This window comes from Scophthalmus maximus, chromosome 14, assembly GCF_022379125.1.
Source record: "Scophthalmus maximus strain ysfricsl-2021 chromosome 14, ASM2237912v1, whole genome shotgun sequence".
Lineage (NCBI taxonomy): Eukaryota > Metazoa > Chordata > Actinopteri > Pleuronectiformes > Scophthalmidae > Scophthalmus > Scophthalmus maximus.
Genome location: NC_061528.1, coordinates 2,758,912 through 2,776,342, shown reverse-complemented (window position 1 = coordinate 2,776,342; position 17,431 = coordinate 2,758,912). Strand labels below are relative to the sequence as shown.

Sequence of the window (17,431 nt, the reverse complement as noted above, 5' to 3'; positions counted from 1 at the left end):
AAGGAGACATATTACGCTCATATTCAGGTTGATCATTTTAATTTGGGTCATTACTGTAAAAGGTTTACATGCTCGGATGTTCAGTAAACACATCAGTTTCCTCAGACGGTCCATTCATGCAGCTCCTCTGTCTGAAATACTTGGTTTCTAGCTCCTGTCTCTTTAAGGCCCCTCCCTCCCCAATGAAGCCCAGTCTGCTCTGATTGGCCAGCTGGCTCCACTCTTTTGTGATTGGTCAACCGCTTGTAGCTCAAGTAGGACGTGTCGACCTCTGTTCCTCCTTACCTCGCGACTTTCGCACTTTCGTAACATGATGCTGTCACAATGTTACGGAAGTATGAGCCGGACTACTGACGAGATTTTATCAGGAGCTTCAGGATCAGAGTTTTTTGTCAGACTTTTCCGCAGTGTTTTGGCCCTTTTTAACTTTGCAAACCTCTTACATATGCAAAAAAACTGCATAACACATCACATAGGAGAGATAAAAACTGAAAAAACCCTATTCTGTCTCCTTTAAGCGAATCAAAAAACCTTTAGCAACCTGCCATAACACCGAAGTGCACCATCCCTCGGATGAGTAAACTTTAATGCTATTTCAGCACTGAGCAGACACTACAGAGTGGTGCACTATGTGGACAGTGAAACCGAGAGCGAGAGAGACATTAGTCCGAAGGAGACTTGAGCGGCCACAGGAGTGACCACGCTGCAGCCTGTCAACTTCTCTCTGCCACAATAAAAACAAAAAAAACCCCACCAAGAGTATGACACATCCTCAGACCCGGACAATAAATTCACTGTTTACTTGGAGGAAACAGTGACCACGTAATGCGACCGGCGGAAACAGCCAGAGGGGAAAAAACCAGCAGAGCAACACATAAAACCGTAATGAGCCTCCTTTCATTCCTGCCTCCTCTCCTGATTTTTTAAAATATCTATTCCTCTATGGCTTCTTTCACTACCTTTTATATTTTTCTTCTATTTTCATTAATTTGATGCAACAGTAAAAGCAGTTTATCACTATGGCAACGTCAACACCGTTTTTTTCCCTATCTATTCTTGTTATATTCAGTTTATGAAACACAACATCGTGGAAAATGGTAACAAATGGTAAATACATTATTGAGTACTGTGATATTATCTGCAGATGTTCGTGATCCCCAGAGGATGAATCAATTTGACTTCATGATCATAATCGTCATTATCATTATTCAAGTATTACAGGTGTTTCGTTAAAAAAACCAATGGCATACCCGTCATCTTCAGACATACCTTTTATTTCAGTGGTAATTGTCTCACTAACACTCTAAACCGCACAACTTATAATATGTGCTTTATATTACACATATTTATAGATCTGCTATGATACTGTACATTAATAAGATTAAAATTCTGTGTTGTCAGGTTGTGGGAAATCTTACTCCAGTCAGCCGTTTCTTTTCACCTCCTGGAGAGAGAAAAAATCTATTTATAAGCAGCTTGTTAACATTCATATCTACAGACATGATTATTATGGAACCATAATTATAGAATTAATATAGGACGAGCTCATGTTGATGTTTATTACAAAGTGAGGAACCTAATTAATATTTTGTGTAGGATTTATAATGTGCAAATTAATTTGTATCATGTGTGTATAGGACAATTTTCCATAAGTTGGTAAAACTTGGGTAAAGCATTAACAAGAAAATGTATTAACCATTAATATTGCAAATGATTACAGCTAGTGCTGCAACCAAAGATTATTTTCATAATCGATTAATCTGTTGATTATTTTCTCGACTAATCGATTGGTTGTTTGGTACATGAAAGGACAATAAATTGTGAAAAATGACGATCGTGTTTCCCAAATCACCATCATGATGTTTTGTTTTGTCCAGAAACCAAAGATATTCAGTTTATTGTCACAGAGGAGCAAAGAAACCAGAAATATTCACATTTTTTAAGCTGAAATCATAGAAATTAGATTTTTGTTTCATAAAAACTACATAAACTCATTAATCGAATAATTGGCTATTCATTTTCTAAATGATTAGTAATCGATTCATTGATTAACTGTTACAGCTCTAATTACAGCTGATAGAACATCTATCAACGATGCCTAACCCAAAAAATTATGCACAATATGGTGACCACAGAATAGAATTCCTGTATTCTCATTCCACACACAACGAGATTAAGTCGCAATCATGTCATCAAACAACAGTAACATCAATGAACAAATCAAATCCAAGATGTACAGCAACATGAACATGTAGCTTATTGTTGTAGCTTACTTGGTTGAAGAATATACCCTAATTGATGATTCTGGACTTTAATCATGCTAATAAATTCATTTTCTCAATACAAGCCAAACATATATATATATATATATATATATATATATATATATATATATATATATGAATCTGAATGTGAGTATTCATTTTCTTCTCAAAATGAGTGCACGATGACAAAAATCATCCGGAGCAGATGCAACAAACACAGTTGATCCCTTGGACACAAATAGAAAAGCTCTTGCAGCTGCATTATGAGAACAGATTCATTATCAACCTGTCAGCCTGTTAAAGGTGTAAAGTTGTCTGAATTCACAGGAACACACACACACAAACACACACACACACACACACACACACACACACACATATATATATATACAAACACATGTATAGGAACTGCAGCTGCACACACAGCTCCTCTGGATGTTTGCTGTCGCTTGTATATTGCAGCGCCTGAGCATCGCACTGCTCTTGTTCTTCCAATAAAGGGAGAGAGAGGGAGAGAGAGAGACAGAGAGGGAGGGAGGGAGGGAGGGAGGCTGTGGCTCTCACAGTCAGGGAGTGTCGTCGTGGAAGCGGGTCGCTCCTCCACACCAGACTCCTTCTATGCCTCCGCGCCGGAGGAGCAAGGAGGACCACCGCCTCTGTTTCTCCCCCTTCGCCGCGGACGCACGGATAGCAGCCGCGCCACGCCTGGGAAGATGGTTTTTCTGCTGCACATGGTTTCCCTTTACACCCTGAGCGTCTTTGGCGGAGCGTCCGCCGCCACTCACCGTGAGTATCTTCCTCCCGGGTCTCACCTGCGAAGGCGCCCCGCCCCCCTCCCCCATCCTCCATCCTCCATCCTCCTCCTCCTCATGTCTCCAAGTGGAGGCTGGCGGCTGGTGCTGATGCTGATGATGCTGATGCTGCTCACACCGGCGGACTTTTACGCCTGGCTGCCAGAGCTCTGTCCTCCTCCTCCTCCTCCTCCTCCTCCTCCTGCTGCTGCTGCTGCTGCGGCGGGAGGAGGAGGAGGAGGAGGAGGAGGAGGAGGACGCGTCTCTTGCCCAATTTATTCTATAATCGGCGCTGTTGCTGATCTGGTGAAGTTTACTTGACAGGGTTGCGGTTGACTTTCGCATGTGGCAGAAGTTGATCTATCCGCCGCTGGACTCTCCGGCGCGCGGTGAAGTGAAGGTCAAGATGCGAACAGGTTCGCCTGGTGCTCCCGGCGCGCACATCACGACAGGTGCAGTCGCTCCGGAGATGTTGTGCCATCGGGCGCACGCAGCTTGTGTGTTTGGATTGTTTTGTTTTTTTGGGGGGGTTTTGGACATCATGATGATGATGATGATGAGGAGGAGGAGGAGGAGGAGGAGGAGGAGGGGAAACTGCTGACTGGCCGCAGCTGAACTGTGCAGGCGGCTGCTGTCACATACACGTAGGTCGACTCCTACGTGTACATCCCCTCATGTACACACTCATGTGGCCACGTTGGAGACGATGGAGCGATGTGCTGCACCGCGTTATTGTTTTTCCACGTTGAAAGCCGAGACAGTTTGGGCATTTTTTGATTCCCCAGTAATATAGATCCCCAGATTTGTGTGGATTAGACCTATTTAGATAATCCATCAATCTTTCTTTCTTTTCTTTTTCTCCTCCTGCTTCTCGTTGGTCCGAATAGTAAACTGAATATCACCGACGTCGGAATATTGGGCATTGCATTCGCATTTGATGTTATTAACATTGTTTTTTAATAATCTTATGGCGCAAATGATCAACAGATCGAGAAAATGACCAGTGGATTAGTTGATTAGTGTGTTGTAATACGTGTAATCCTACTTAGTGGTGTGTGTGTGTGTGTGTGTGTGTATGAGCTGTGGAACCTGTTTTCATATGCATAAAGACAAATCCTGCATATACTGTACATGCAATTTGATTAAATCATATCATGGTGCCAAGAGCACCACATCACTACATGCATGTCTCATGGCTCTTCACAGAGTAAAAGGTCAATACCTTACAGTGTTATAATTCAACTGCAATATGTATTATTGTATGGACTCTACATAGAAGACATGAAAACATGTTATGTACCTCATTGGTGGTCTTAATGTTCAGTCTGCCACCTTAGTTAAGATATTATTCAAGATATATAAGTTGGTGTCAGTATCTCAATATCTATTCCAAAACGGTTTCAACAACACCGGCACATTATAATCTTCATGAATGCAGAATTCATTGCAGCCATCTTAGATTTACAAGTAACCACGTAAATAATACTCTCCTTTTGGTGCCATGTCCTTGTTTCAACAACAGAGCCAAAAAAAAAGCTATGTTATTTGTATTTTGTATTTTTTTTCAAAGATATGACGTTGGTGACATCATCAGTGACATCACAGCAAGTACGGTCTAAAATATATTGGGGGCGGGGGGGGGGTCGGAGTCTTGACAACCGCTCTTCCGAAGCACTTGGCAGTCGGCACTGCACTTCCCAGGAACAGACCCACCAATCGACCGACCGACCGACCGACAGACGGAGATTTTCTGGATTTATTGGTGGTGGAGCAGCTGGTGGACCTTGTGAAACCTTGTAAAACCGGCAACAGAGCGACCTTCCATTGTTGATTTTACAGTAAATGTCAGATTTTCAGACGCAAACCGCAGCAATTTACAGTTTCCATTTGCTGCATCACCTGTCGGTTATATCCGTGTTGCCAAAGCATATAGAGAGAAAATGATTTTTTTTTTGAACAACAAATAGAAACAGTGTTAATTAAAATACAAGCTGCCAACACGAGAACAGAAACAAGACTCAAGGCATTGATGTAAGAGCTCAGTCTGTGAGCCATCTACCTGGATGCTACAAAACACCTTTTATTACCAGATCAGCTTTGAATACTCTCACATTTTTTATGGCTGCAATTCTTTTTCCTTTTTTTTGCTCCCACTTGCTTCTGAGTAATAATCCCACATGTCCTTGGTGTTGATTGTTCTTTACCCTAAAGAAATCCTGACCTACTGACCTCTTTGTCCAAATGTCTTCCCACTTCCATCCAAGTGTCCTGTAAATATTCATGGACAAAAAAATCTCCACTTTTACACACAATGGGCAGATCGTAGACTGCAGATTAAGATGGATGACGCGTCTCCACTTCCTCCCACTGCACAAAAAATGAAGCCAAAATACCCAGGACACGGGCGCCGCCATCTTGCGCCGGTAACATCATTTTGGAACATCAATGACAGAAACCCATCGTTGGGAAAATTTTATTGGACGTGTTCATTTCCCTACTGTTAACGTTGAGGAGGCGGGGCTTATGACCTATACTGCAGCCAGCCACCAGGGGGTAATTGAGATGTTTTGGTTTAACTTATCAGGAGCTGTTTTGTCGTCCATCTTTTTTTACAGTCTATGGGGTAGATTGTCAAAATTTACTGACACACTGTTATTGTTACCGAGGACACTCGTGTTCCCCAGGGGATAGACCTCACCGTTTTGCAACATGTCTAAATCTTGCTTCAACTCCACTTTCAGGCCAAAGTAGCAACATTGCACATAACTCAACTCAACTTTTACCGAGATCGAAATTAATATTTTACCATCAGATCTAAAATTGGAATTTTAAAAAAAAACATCTGTTGATTTCAAACTACATTTTCGTCCGGGGGAATGTTTGCCATATGTTTTTTCGTTCCTCTCTCGTCGCGTTAACATTTTTAAAAAGCGACTCATCATTAAATCAATACACCAGAGGCGTGACATCGCTTGATCTGTTTGTCTGTCCCTGCTCTCCGGGGGCAAGTGTGACACCAGGCCCGTGTCGGGGTTTAAGCAACTCTTACGTTAAGGTGAGGAAGTGAGCTAAACTGACAGCCGCATTACTCATTCATGACAGTCCCGTGGTTCTCAAATGTGCGCTGTGATCAGGCCTGACGTGCTGTGCTGAGACGAAATGGTGAGATGCTCCCGGAGGTCAAAAAGCTGCTCTGGTATTTATCGCCTAGGAACAAAAGGAGGTGGACAGTGTTGTGTCATGTGGTATGGATGGTTTGTGTGGGGGGGCGGGGGGGGGGGTTACAGTTGTTGCCCTCAAAGAACCTTTTTCGTTTTGCTACGAGACAATGACAGATTGCTGGATATGTCAGTCCGTCATCTTGTAGCCGGAGTTAATTGATACTGCATTGGCGTGGCCTTTGCAGTAATTGCTAAATGACTGGCAACAAAGCAGCAGATGTAATGAAACATATTTCCTCTCTTCCTAATTACTTTGTTAAGGCAGTAAAAATAAACTCTGCGAGCACTCCATTACGAACGCCGTACTTTTACTGGGTGTTTCCTCCCTTGGCTCTCAAAACAGCCTCACAATTGTTTCCGTGTCATACATTTCCACAAGATCCCGGAAACGTCTTTAAGGGTCTGCTGCTTCTGTCTTGACATAATTGCATAACACATTCATGATGCAAATCTCCCACATCCCAAAAGGTGATTCCGATCTGTTCACTGGGACGAGAGTTCCCCGAGCTCGTGTTCGTGGTCATGTTCATGAAACCAGTTAGAGAGGATGTGTGCTTTGTGATGCGGAGCGTTATCGCGCCTGAAGGAGCCACGAAAGGCTGGAAAAAGACTCCGGCCATAAAGGGATGAACATGGTCAGCAGCAATACTCATGAACCCATAACATCTGCATTGTTACAGCATTGACTAAATGTATTAACGTTTTTCTGTACAAGATCAGTGAGGGATTACAATTCATCAAGAAATTAATCACTTTCATCAAGGAATTATGTAAATGTAATTTGATTACATTATCATGTAATATTATAACATTACAGTTACTTAGCACAGTAAAGGTTAGTTAGTTTGGATATTTTTTGATATGGGCTTCTTTGCTGGCTTGCCTGGAGTTGTAAGGGAAGACTGCTATCAGTTTTGTCTTGGTGCATTTAGAGAAGAGACTGGCTTAGCTTAGCTTTGTTTAATTTAGCTTAACTTAGTGTTTGGTTTGAGGCCCCATCCCTCTAAAATGGAGGAATACGGCTTGAAATGTATTCATTTGATTTTTTTTCCACATAACTCTAATGCAACACATGGTATAAAGATGTTAAACTTTACTGTAATGGCCATTAATAAATCAGCAATCAAGTCCAAATCTAAGCAGTTGGCCTATTGGCTGACAACTTAGCTTGTCCTATGCTAATATATTGACATATTTTAAACAAGTCATTAAATGTGGGAGTTTTAGCTGAATTTTTTTTTTTTTTTTTAAAGAAGACAAGCATATTCACATTGTCCTCGCCAAGGTTATTATCTTAATAACGACTAACCAAATGAAAAACATCTGACGAATGATTGGCTAATCCAAATAAGCTGTAGATTGTAGAAATTAATGCATTCCTTCACTATATGACTTCATATTGACTGAATAATTGTTTAATCTATATAAGCTGCAGGTTGTGTTTTTATTCCTGAATGATGCAGAGATACCAGGAAAAATGCATTTTTGAACTTCATGATGTCACTTATCATATGACATCATCTGATGGGGAATCATTTTCAGATTGTCTCTCTTGCTCTGTTATTTATGAGGTATTTTGGAAAATGTGTTTTTCGGACCATATTTTTGTCGACCTTGACCTTCGATCAACTCAAAAAGTTAATCAATCTGGAGATAGCCCAAGTAATATTCCCACCAAATTTTGAGAAAATCCATCCATGAGTTGTTGAGTTATTATGTCCGCACACACCCAGACAAGGATGAAAAAAATAGCCTGTGCACCGGCTTAGAAAATGAAAACTTGGTATGAAAAAAAAAAGCATTAACTGATACAAGGCTTCACAGAAAAAAAAACAACTCAATCTGTATTGTGTTTACAAAAGTAAACAACATTTTTAGAGAAAATGTTCTTAGTACCCACTTTCACTGCAACCTTCTAGCAGCAAATGGCACAAACACGCATAAAAACAACTACTACCAAAATATTCCATCCCCGTGTCCCCAACAGCGTTGCACCAGTGGCCTGTGTCATGACCTCTCGTGGCACGTTGTACATTAAGTTAAGGCATCTTTGTGTCCCTTCACTGGGAAAAAGGTGCATTTATTTTTAATGGTGTTGAAAATCATACCTTTGGGAGTTCTAAACACCGCAGGTACACCTTCAATAGAGTGATACCACCCAGGCGTGTATGGCGTAGTTCATATCATTTACTTCAGCTAGCTTATCATCTTTTTTTTTAAATATATGGCAGACCTTGTCAAAGGCCAGTGTGTGGCCTCTTTTAAGTCGGTGTTTCCTGCTATGAGTGGAACCCTGAGGCATTCATTACCAGCTGATATGACCCTCTCAACTACGTGTCTGTTGGTGGAATATTGCTACGATTACAGTGATTTCCTCACAGCAGGTAGAGGGCCGCTGCACCAGACATTCATCTTTTATGAGCTGGAATCTGTTCCCCGCGCGGCAAAGGCACCACCCACATATATTTACTTAAAATTTCGTGCCTCAAGTTCTCTCAGCAGGCGGATACTTCACCGCTAATTATTCCCCATCTGAAGCACCTAGAACGTGCTCGAGCAGGGCTGGCATTCGGCATAAAGGCAGAAGTGGTGTGTGTGTGTGTGTGTGTGTGTGTGTGCTGACGATACAGCTGCAGATTCACTCATTGCGGATTCATTCACTGCTAATGAATGTGGAGCAGGCATTCGAGGAACACCTACTGCTGTACATATTCCAGGCGTGATGAATTTATCAAAAGGTAAATGAGGCAGAACACCGCGGTGAGACAGGTGCGCAGGCATTTTTTCCTAATGTTTAAACATTCAATGAACTTCTTTTGAAAGCCCATTCACACGTTTAGATGTGTGTTGCATCTCCAGATCGTATCTACATGTGATTTTAACCTAATTACATTTACATACGCATGCTATTAATGTGTCTGATTACGATCTGTTCACTCAGTGCAGCTAATGTCACATCCTCGTCTTATTTGTGCATGTCCCAAAAAACACAACACACAACCACAAAAGGAAAGTAGAAGAAGAAATAGATGCTAGCCATCGGTAAAGCTTTGCTATTGTTTGCTTTTCAAAGCAGGGGAAAGAAGCCATTAGTGACATGATTTTTCAGGTTTTACATGCACAAAAGCATTTTATCTCGTCGTCACTCCATCCTCAAGTGTCTTGAATATCATCCATATGTTGAGGATTGAGGATGAAGATCGCATTGTGTGTCTACTGGCTAATGGATGCGAGCTGTCTAGCTGCCAACTCGCTGGTTTAGCAACTAGATGTTTCCATTTCCATCCGCTAAATTGTTGTTTTTGGATGCACAAGGCATCTGCAGTTTCACATTCGCATTCAATGTGCTACAATGTTACATCGCATGACATATGACATTATAATGACAGATTATAGACAAATGATATCTGATTATGTCACAAGGATTATACCCTCATAATCCTGATCCCACGGGGCATTTGAGCTATTTGTACAAAACCGATTTTATCTTTATGTACGAGCTGTAGACTGAAGTTTTTTTTTGTAATGTCATTTATTTATTCTTTATTTGATTTTTTTTTTTTTTGTGAACTGAAAGAATTTACTGTCAAAATTACACCAAAACTTTAACTAAACTAAAATCTTGACAAAGACGATTTATTTCGATAATTATCTTAACAAAACTGTTTCACAAATTGTTATTTCTCTCCTACTCTACTGCTGCAGTAGTACTAGCGCTATGTTCATATATACAGTATTTTAACTTTTGGAGGAAAGCATCACTGTGGTTTGAATTTAGTTTAGTTCTGCAAAGATTACTGGCTCTACTAAATGTTGAAAAACTGACCAGGTTGTGTTTTCACCATCAGAAATAACTTGATTTCCAAAGATGATTTTGCGCACAGAGCACTGCTGCAAATGACTTTGTGTTCACTGTATTTTTGGTTGCGTAAATGAGTAGCTGCAGCATTTCAGAGCTCTCTGCATGATCTCTGTGTGACTGTGGCTCTGCGGAGACATGAAAATGAAGAGACTTGCCATTTTTGTTTCGCCTCGGTGGGATCGTTTTTGTTTGTTCTCTTCCATTTGATTGTTTGGCTGTGATACATAGATGCACACTGTTGCCTTCACGCTGTAATTTCAAGGTTTAAAAAAAATTCATTGTCTGAGAGCATGACATTTTGGGCGTAAAGTAATTCACTCCATGTTTACCCTCCTGTCAGAATAGTATATTTGCATTTTTATGTCACGTGTGTACAAATATGACTGGAAACTTCATTTAGAATTATTTTATCGACAAAGTGATCAGTCTTTTCTCAGCAAATCCTGTCAATTTAATACCTGAAAATCTGCATACATGTCCCTTTTAAGAAATTATACAACAATCTCATTTACATTTCCAACATGGTTTACGTTGTCTAATTCCTCCGGAGATATTAAGAGGGGACACGGTGGAGCAAAAAGCTTTGCTGTTGTACAAATACATATGCATGTTTTTAATTATCAGAATTCAGCCACAGAAAGCTCAAGGTGGAAGGAAGTCTAACGTGAGCCGCAGGTTCGGTGGACAGAGAGAGAGAGAAAAATGACATAAAAGCTTCTTGATTGTAACGAGTCAGAAGAAAATACAACGGATACTTGATATAAGACTGTTTAGAGGAATCATTTCTGCCCCGTCTCCCGGGAGCAGGGAACAAAAATCCATTGTGATGAATATGGCGCCAGTGAAGGCCTTTCCATTTCCAGCGGCATTGGTCACGCGGTGACGCTGCACAGATTCCCAATCTATAGAGTGCAATGAATATGCTCCAAATAGCCGTGGAGTCTGAAAGTTTCATCCTCTATTTATTTTCTGTGTTACTGGCAGAGGGTTTGAAAGGATTATCAACACCCACTTTCTATCGACTGTGCCAATAAGATGGATGAAATAATCAGCGAGGGACGGTTACAGTGATGAAAAATGAGACCAGAAAAAAAAAGAAGATCCTGTTTGAACATGCAGGCTCCAGAAATGAACCGAGTCGGTGTTAAATCAGGGGGGTGGGGGATGCAGAGGACTGCGTCTTGCCTTGCTGGATTTCACATTCTGTATATCACAGTTATTATTGTAATTACACTGTTGTGATTATGTGTGAATCAGACACAGGGCCTGGTGCTTTCACACTGAATGATTTGATATTGATCATATTGTATTCATATGGAACAGGAGAAAAACAACAACAACAACAATGACAAAAATATATATATCTGAAGGTGCTGGTCCGCTGCATCAGCATGCAAAGAAAATGAAGCTGCGGTGTGACTATGATGCAGCGTTTCATTTAATTTCACACAAAAAAACAGAAAGAGAAAAGTGTCACTGTTATAATATGAACAGCCAAGTTTTCAATCTAAGTAGTGCACTGCAGCACTGGGAACATAAAAAACTGAATGCCTGTGGGCTGTTCACTGGTCTAAAAATTAACAGCCTAGAAATCAATGCATTTATCTGCTCAGTGTATTTCCTTTTTTTTTGGTGGATCGCCCCATCAAGCAATCGCAATCCAAGTCGTCCAAATTTACCTGAACGTCAAAACAACAACTGTGGTCTTCTAAATTTGGCCTGCACCTCACTCCTCCTGAGCTATTTGATCGAAATACCGCCGGTCCCCAGTTCAAAATTATAAATAATTGATATGATGTGAATGAAAGTTTAACCGGGAGAATGCAACTCTGATGTGAAGCAATCCACCGGAGAGAAGACGTGTTGTTGTGTACGCAGAAACACTCAGTGATTGTATTTTCTTTCTTTCTTTACCTCCATGAAGCATCTTTGGCTGAGCACAGATGTCAGCACAGACGCCAAGGAGCAGAGACAAACCCGACAATGGCCTCGTGTAATTACGGCCCGTTCAAAGAATTTCACATTATCTGCTGCTGCCGCTGCAGCTCTCCTTCCCGTATGTCATTTTTAAACTGCAGAAAGCCGGCGAATGAGAAGCTCTTTGCTAATAAGAGGAGAGATGACAGCGTGGTTTTCTGTGGAGCATTCGCACTGTATTGACAGAACGGGAAGAACAAGGGGGAGGGGGATTTAGGTCCTAATTAGAAGTGCTAATGCATTATTCCAAGCTATAGGCGTAGCACCAGTTATATATATATATACAGCACATGAGCTTCTGTTGTTTAAATTTTTTCATGTGTGGCAGCTCATTACCAAGTGATACCAGATATCAACAAACAGAATGTAATATATATCCTATACAATTCTACAGAATGATATTTATTACTGGTAATATTGGACCACTCAAGTATTCTGCTAGCATCGTACGCTGATGATGATTTATTGTTCAAGTGAATAATGCCTTATTTTATACATATTTCCTTTCATTCCATTATATTTCTAAACATCTAATGGTTTTGACATTATTATATGTCTATATTTATTTTGTGTTCTCTTTACTTAATCTTCATAATTATCTTATACTGTTTTTTAAATCTCTGTGGGTGCCATCGCAGTTTTGTCGGCTTGTTGTCTGCTGCCGTACGTTGACTTCGACGAATGTTGGATTTTATTTCCACGTAACTGCCCGTGCTATTGCGTTCCCAGCCGTCACGCCAGCTGTTTGTTTTCACGTCTGCAAGTATAGGAGATATCGTCGGTGTCAGAAATTCCCGGATCGCAATTGCCTGAGGCTGACGTGAATGGTTTCTCCAACTCGGCTGCTGATAATCACGATTTAAACAATGGCTTGTGAACGCACCATTAGTAGTTTATTTGGCCAATCAGGGTGTTGGAGCAGAAAAAAAAGATCATGATTTCCTTTTTTTTCTCCGCCAGCACCAATTCACTTAAATATGCACAGGTTGGCACCGATACCAATCCACCAGCTGAGGACATCGCTCATACTTTCGGTTCACTGTTGAAACATTGGCCATTAGGAAACGAATCCACTCAAGGATGTTTTTAATCAGCCATAAAGTCTGAAGTGGCCCGGGATACGAGTTGTCATCGAGTTTGGAGCATTTGTTATGTAACCGGCAGTCTGTTTTTCTTACAGTGTGTAAATATGCTTTTACTGTGTGTCGCTGTTGGGCTCATTCATTCCCGTTGCAGCAGCTCCGGAGCAGTAAATATTTCCCGAAACAGACTGAGGGCAACGCAGTGACACGGGCTTCCGATCTATAAATGTGTCTTGTATGAATGACTGCACACCAAATGCTATGTAAAGCACTGGTGGGAAATTACCCTCAGCCCCAAGAACCAATTCCTCCAAGACAAAACTGGTATTTAAGAAAGGGCTCTTTTTTCTTCTTCGATACAACTCAATGGGAACTACTCTCTCTAAAGATTTTTCCTCTCGTCTCAGCTGAAGTCCAATGACTAAATCAATGTTGGATATTTTTATTTGATGGTAGAACGCGACTGAGATGGATCATTTTTTTAAGGGGCAGATGTCGATATAAGGGATAAAAAAAAATCCCAATACCGATATATTGGCCAATATATATATATACCCCAAAGAAAAACATTTCTCTAAAGACTCCTACAATGTTTTTTCAAACCCTTTGAACAAAGAAATGTATTTTACAGTTTAACCATGAACTATATTTTGAATAACTAAATAGAATCACTGAATATGTAGAACTTCCATTAAGAAATAGAACATAATTTGTTTTAATGTAAAATAGAATAAACATAAATGCACATCTCTTCTCGTTTCTCATTTAACCTGTAAAATCAAAGGTTTTCATATCAATCATAAACGCCAACCCCATGTCTTTGAAAGGCTCTGATTGGATTTTTAGCGGCCAACCCTCTGCTTTTGTGGCTGTCTTTATATTCAAATGATAGATGGATAGAACATGACACGTCAAAAACTGCAGCTTTCTGTAATTATGCCCCAAATTACTATTACATATTAGTAAAGCAGCCTCTGTTGACGTGTGTCAGAAACTGCTCTCATGCTTTATGGTCTTGCTTTTAATTAATTTCAACCTTGTATTTTTTTCTTTTTTGTTGCTTGCATGCTTTTACACCCCTTGTTGAAAAGATTTTATTCTTTTAACGTACTTTATAGTTAGTTAATATGCTCTATTTTTGAGCATTTGTTCTGTTTTAATGACCTTTTTCTTTAAACCACTTTGAGCTGCATTTTAAGGATGAAAATTACCATATGTATAAAGTTTGCTCTCATTATCATTATTAATACTTAAGACGTGAGTCCCTTATAGTCATTTCTTTTTGAAATTGCCACAGCAGTTTTCATTGTTACCCCATTATTACCCCACATTTAACAAGATATCGTCCCATTATGACCGTATCTTCAGCAGGCCGTTGGGGTAAGATGCTCCCAGTAATCCCCATAAGCCATCAGAAAAATTAACACAAAATCCCCTTTCACTCCATTCTTGAGCGAGGAGACTGAATAATTAATGTTTGGCAGATGAGATGCGTGGCTGTCGATAGCCCAGCGAACATCCTGCAGGGCCTGCCTGTAAATGCTCCCTCGCCCGGTCCCTTCAGATTATATGCAGTGTTCAGAGAAATGAAGTGCTACAGTATCCAGTGTTTTCTCAATCATTTGTATCGACGCGTGCTTCCTTGAATTCAGCCAGCGCTTGGCACTAATTGTCAGCCAATACCCCAGCTCCGCCCGGGCTATTGCTAGCGCAGAGGTCACTGAGCTCCAAAGCCCCGCTAGGCCGTGGAAGGTATCGTATGAAGCTTTATCGGTGCCACGCGGGGGTCTGAGGCCGCTCCGTTACCGGATACTATCACTGTAACCTTTGATATTATTGATGCTGTGGTCTGTGTTGACTGATCTCCAACCGTCTGCCTCTGCTCACGTGGGGTTTATCGCCGCGGATGTTGGCGCTATGCATACGGCTCTAGTGGTTTCCTTCGCAGATGGTTGTATCGTCCCAAGTTTCACATTGATTTGAACGTGTAGCTTCTTTCGTTTAAGATCTGTCTGCGTGTTGGAAAAGAAAAATCTCACCAATCAAACAACAAACGTTTGGCGTCATACCACATTTAAAAAAAGAAAAATCAAAAATGACAAAGAAAGGGTTGAAAGAGCTCCAGAAGTGGAGAATAGCAAAGAAACATATTTCTTGTTTTTCATAATCTCTCTCTCTCCCTCCCAGCCTGTGGACTTTGTTTGTGCTGCCGACACAATCAGTCAAAAATAGTCAATCACAAGACATTAATAAATGACAACTTTGATAAACTGCCTAATTCATTTTTCACCTCCCGAGCATAAACAGAGTCCGTTTCATTTGAATTTTAAGACTTTGATGATTATTTTGACGAATAGATATCAAGTCATATCGAGCCGTTAGAAAACACAAGGTGGTGGGGACTTAAAAAACAGGCGATAATAAATTAGTTAGATAAATTCTTCCATTTTGTCCTTTTCTTTTATTGTATCTTGGATTTCTTGCTTTGGCTTTTTCATCCTGTTCAAACGGTGGAAAAAAACAACAACACGGGGAAAAGAAGAAAAAAAAAGTTCAGCCCTAATCTAACTGCACTTTGCGGTACGTTTGATACACGCACACACCGACTGCTCTTTCAGGACATATTCAAGCTTTCAGAGATCCATTTTCATCAGAGAGATTCAATTTAGATTTCTTTTTCTTCGACTTCTCTGCACTTTGAAATATTAAACAGTCGAGTTACATCAAATATTTAAAAACCTTTAACCCGGTAAGAATATAATATAGAATACTTTTCTAAAAAGAATAAAAGGAAGAAAAAAAACATCACATTTATCTTGTGGTTCTTGATCATGACCTACACAAACACTTTGGGTGGAAGAAGCTTTCAAATCCTTTACTAAAAGCAAAGGTGGTATTATTGCATTGTAAAAAAAGTGCTCCATTACCAGTTAAAGTGCCTCTTACATAATTTAATATAAATAAAACCAGGAAGATGTAGTTAAATATGTACTAAATGTTATGTAGAATGGCTCCCAGAGCATTATATTATTGTAAGAATTATATTATTACTAGAGCCCGACCGATTTGTTTTTAGGCCGATATCGATATTTGGGAGTACAAGATCCCCGATACCGATACATTCTGTCAATCTGTCAATGATTCCTAAAATGTCGTTATCAAACCTTTATGACAAAGAAATGTAATTGAGGCTTGATATTTTAGTTTAACCATAAACTTTAACATAAATAACTATAACTGGAAAAAAAAAATACAAATACAACCAAATAAATAGAATTTGAATTAGAAAATTTATTCTACCTTAAAATGTAAAAAATTATTGCTAATTGAAAGGCTCATATCTGTTGGCCGATAATATTAGTCGGGCTCTAAAAATATCGGCCGATATAATCGGGCAACGGAAATATCGGTGGGGTTCCAATTATACTCTTATCCAGAGTAATGAGTAAACACCAACTTTATGTTGCATTTAGTTTGTTGATCAAGTCGCATTACATTCTTTTCAAGTTCTGACATATTTTGACTATAAAAAATATATATATATATGCTATTGCATAATTTATTCTATTGATTATTCATAATTTACCAAACTAACCAGTTATTCATAATAAAATAAAAAGATCACTGTTTCCTCCCTGAAGCGGCCACGTCACGGTTGGTTTGTGGAGACGCCTGCTCCACTTCTCTCTATCCACTTCTCTATCGCTCGTTCTATTTTTATGAAATCCCTTTGGCATCTTTTTTCATTTCCATAACTCAACTGTTTGTGCATTTCCTGAGACTCGATATCCGGGGTCGGGGGGGGGGGGGGTGCTGAGACTTCCTTGCATCTGGAGAGACGTGTTAACTCGATTTGGACGTGCACAGTCGTCGACTTGAGGTGCGATGATGATGATGCCTCTTGCTCCCCGGAGCTTAAAATACCCGGCGTGTGTGTCGGGCACTTTGTTGTGATAATTGATTTCATTGAGGGAAGAGCGTCTAATGTTGTGCGTTCATGTTAAGGCGGTGCCTGCAAATGAGCACAGGAGAACATTGGAGAATATAAAAAAACAAACAGAGCGTACTGAGTCGATTCCACTCTCCAACGCTGAACAGCTGACAGTGAAGAATGGCTAGTTTCAAGGATCTCATGTTATACCAACTTAAAGAACAAAAGAAAACCTCTCGCCCAGGCAGTATTTCTGTTTCCCTTTTCAGATACAGTATGCCATGTTCTCAAATTCAAAAGAGA

The 17,431-nt window shown here is 40.2% G+C and overlaps 1 protein-coding gene across 1 annotated transcript in view; it reads left to right on the top strand.

The window, feature by feature from the left end:
• Positions 1-2,815: 2,815 nt before the first annotated feature.
• cntnap5a (contactin associated protein family member 5a) overlaps positions 2,816-17,431 on the top strand; it is an 86,095-nt gene continuing 71,479 nt past the window's right edge. The window contains exon 1 of the mRNA XM_035604092.2: positions 2,816-3,050. Coding sequence (XP_035459985.2) covers positions 2,978-3,050 — 73 coding nt within the window. The 5' untranslated portion in view covers positions 2,816-2,977. The remainder of the gene's footprint in view (positions 3,051-17,431) is intronic.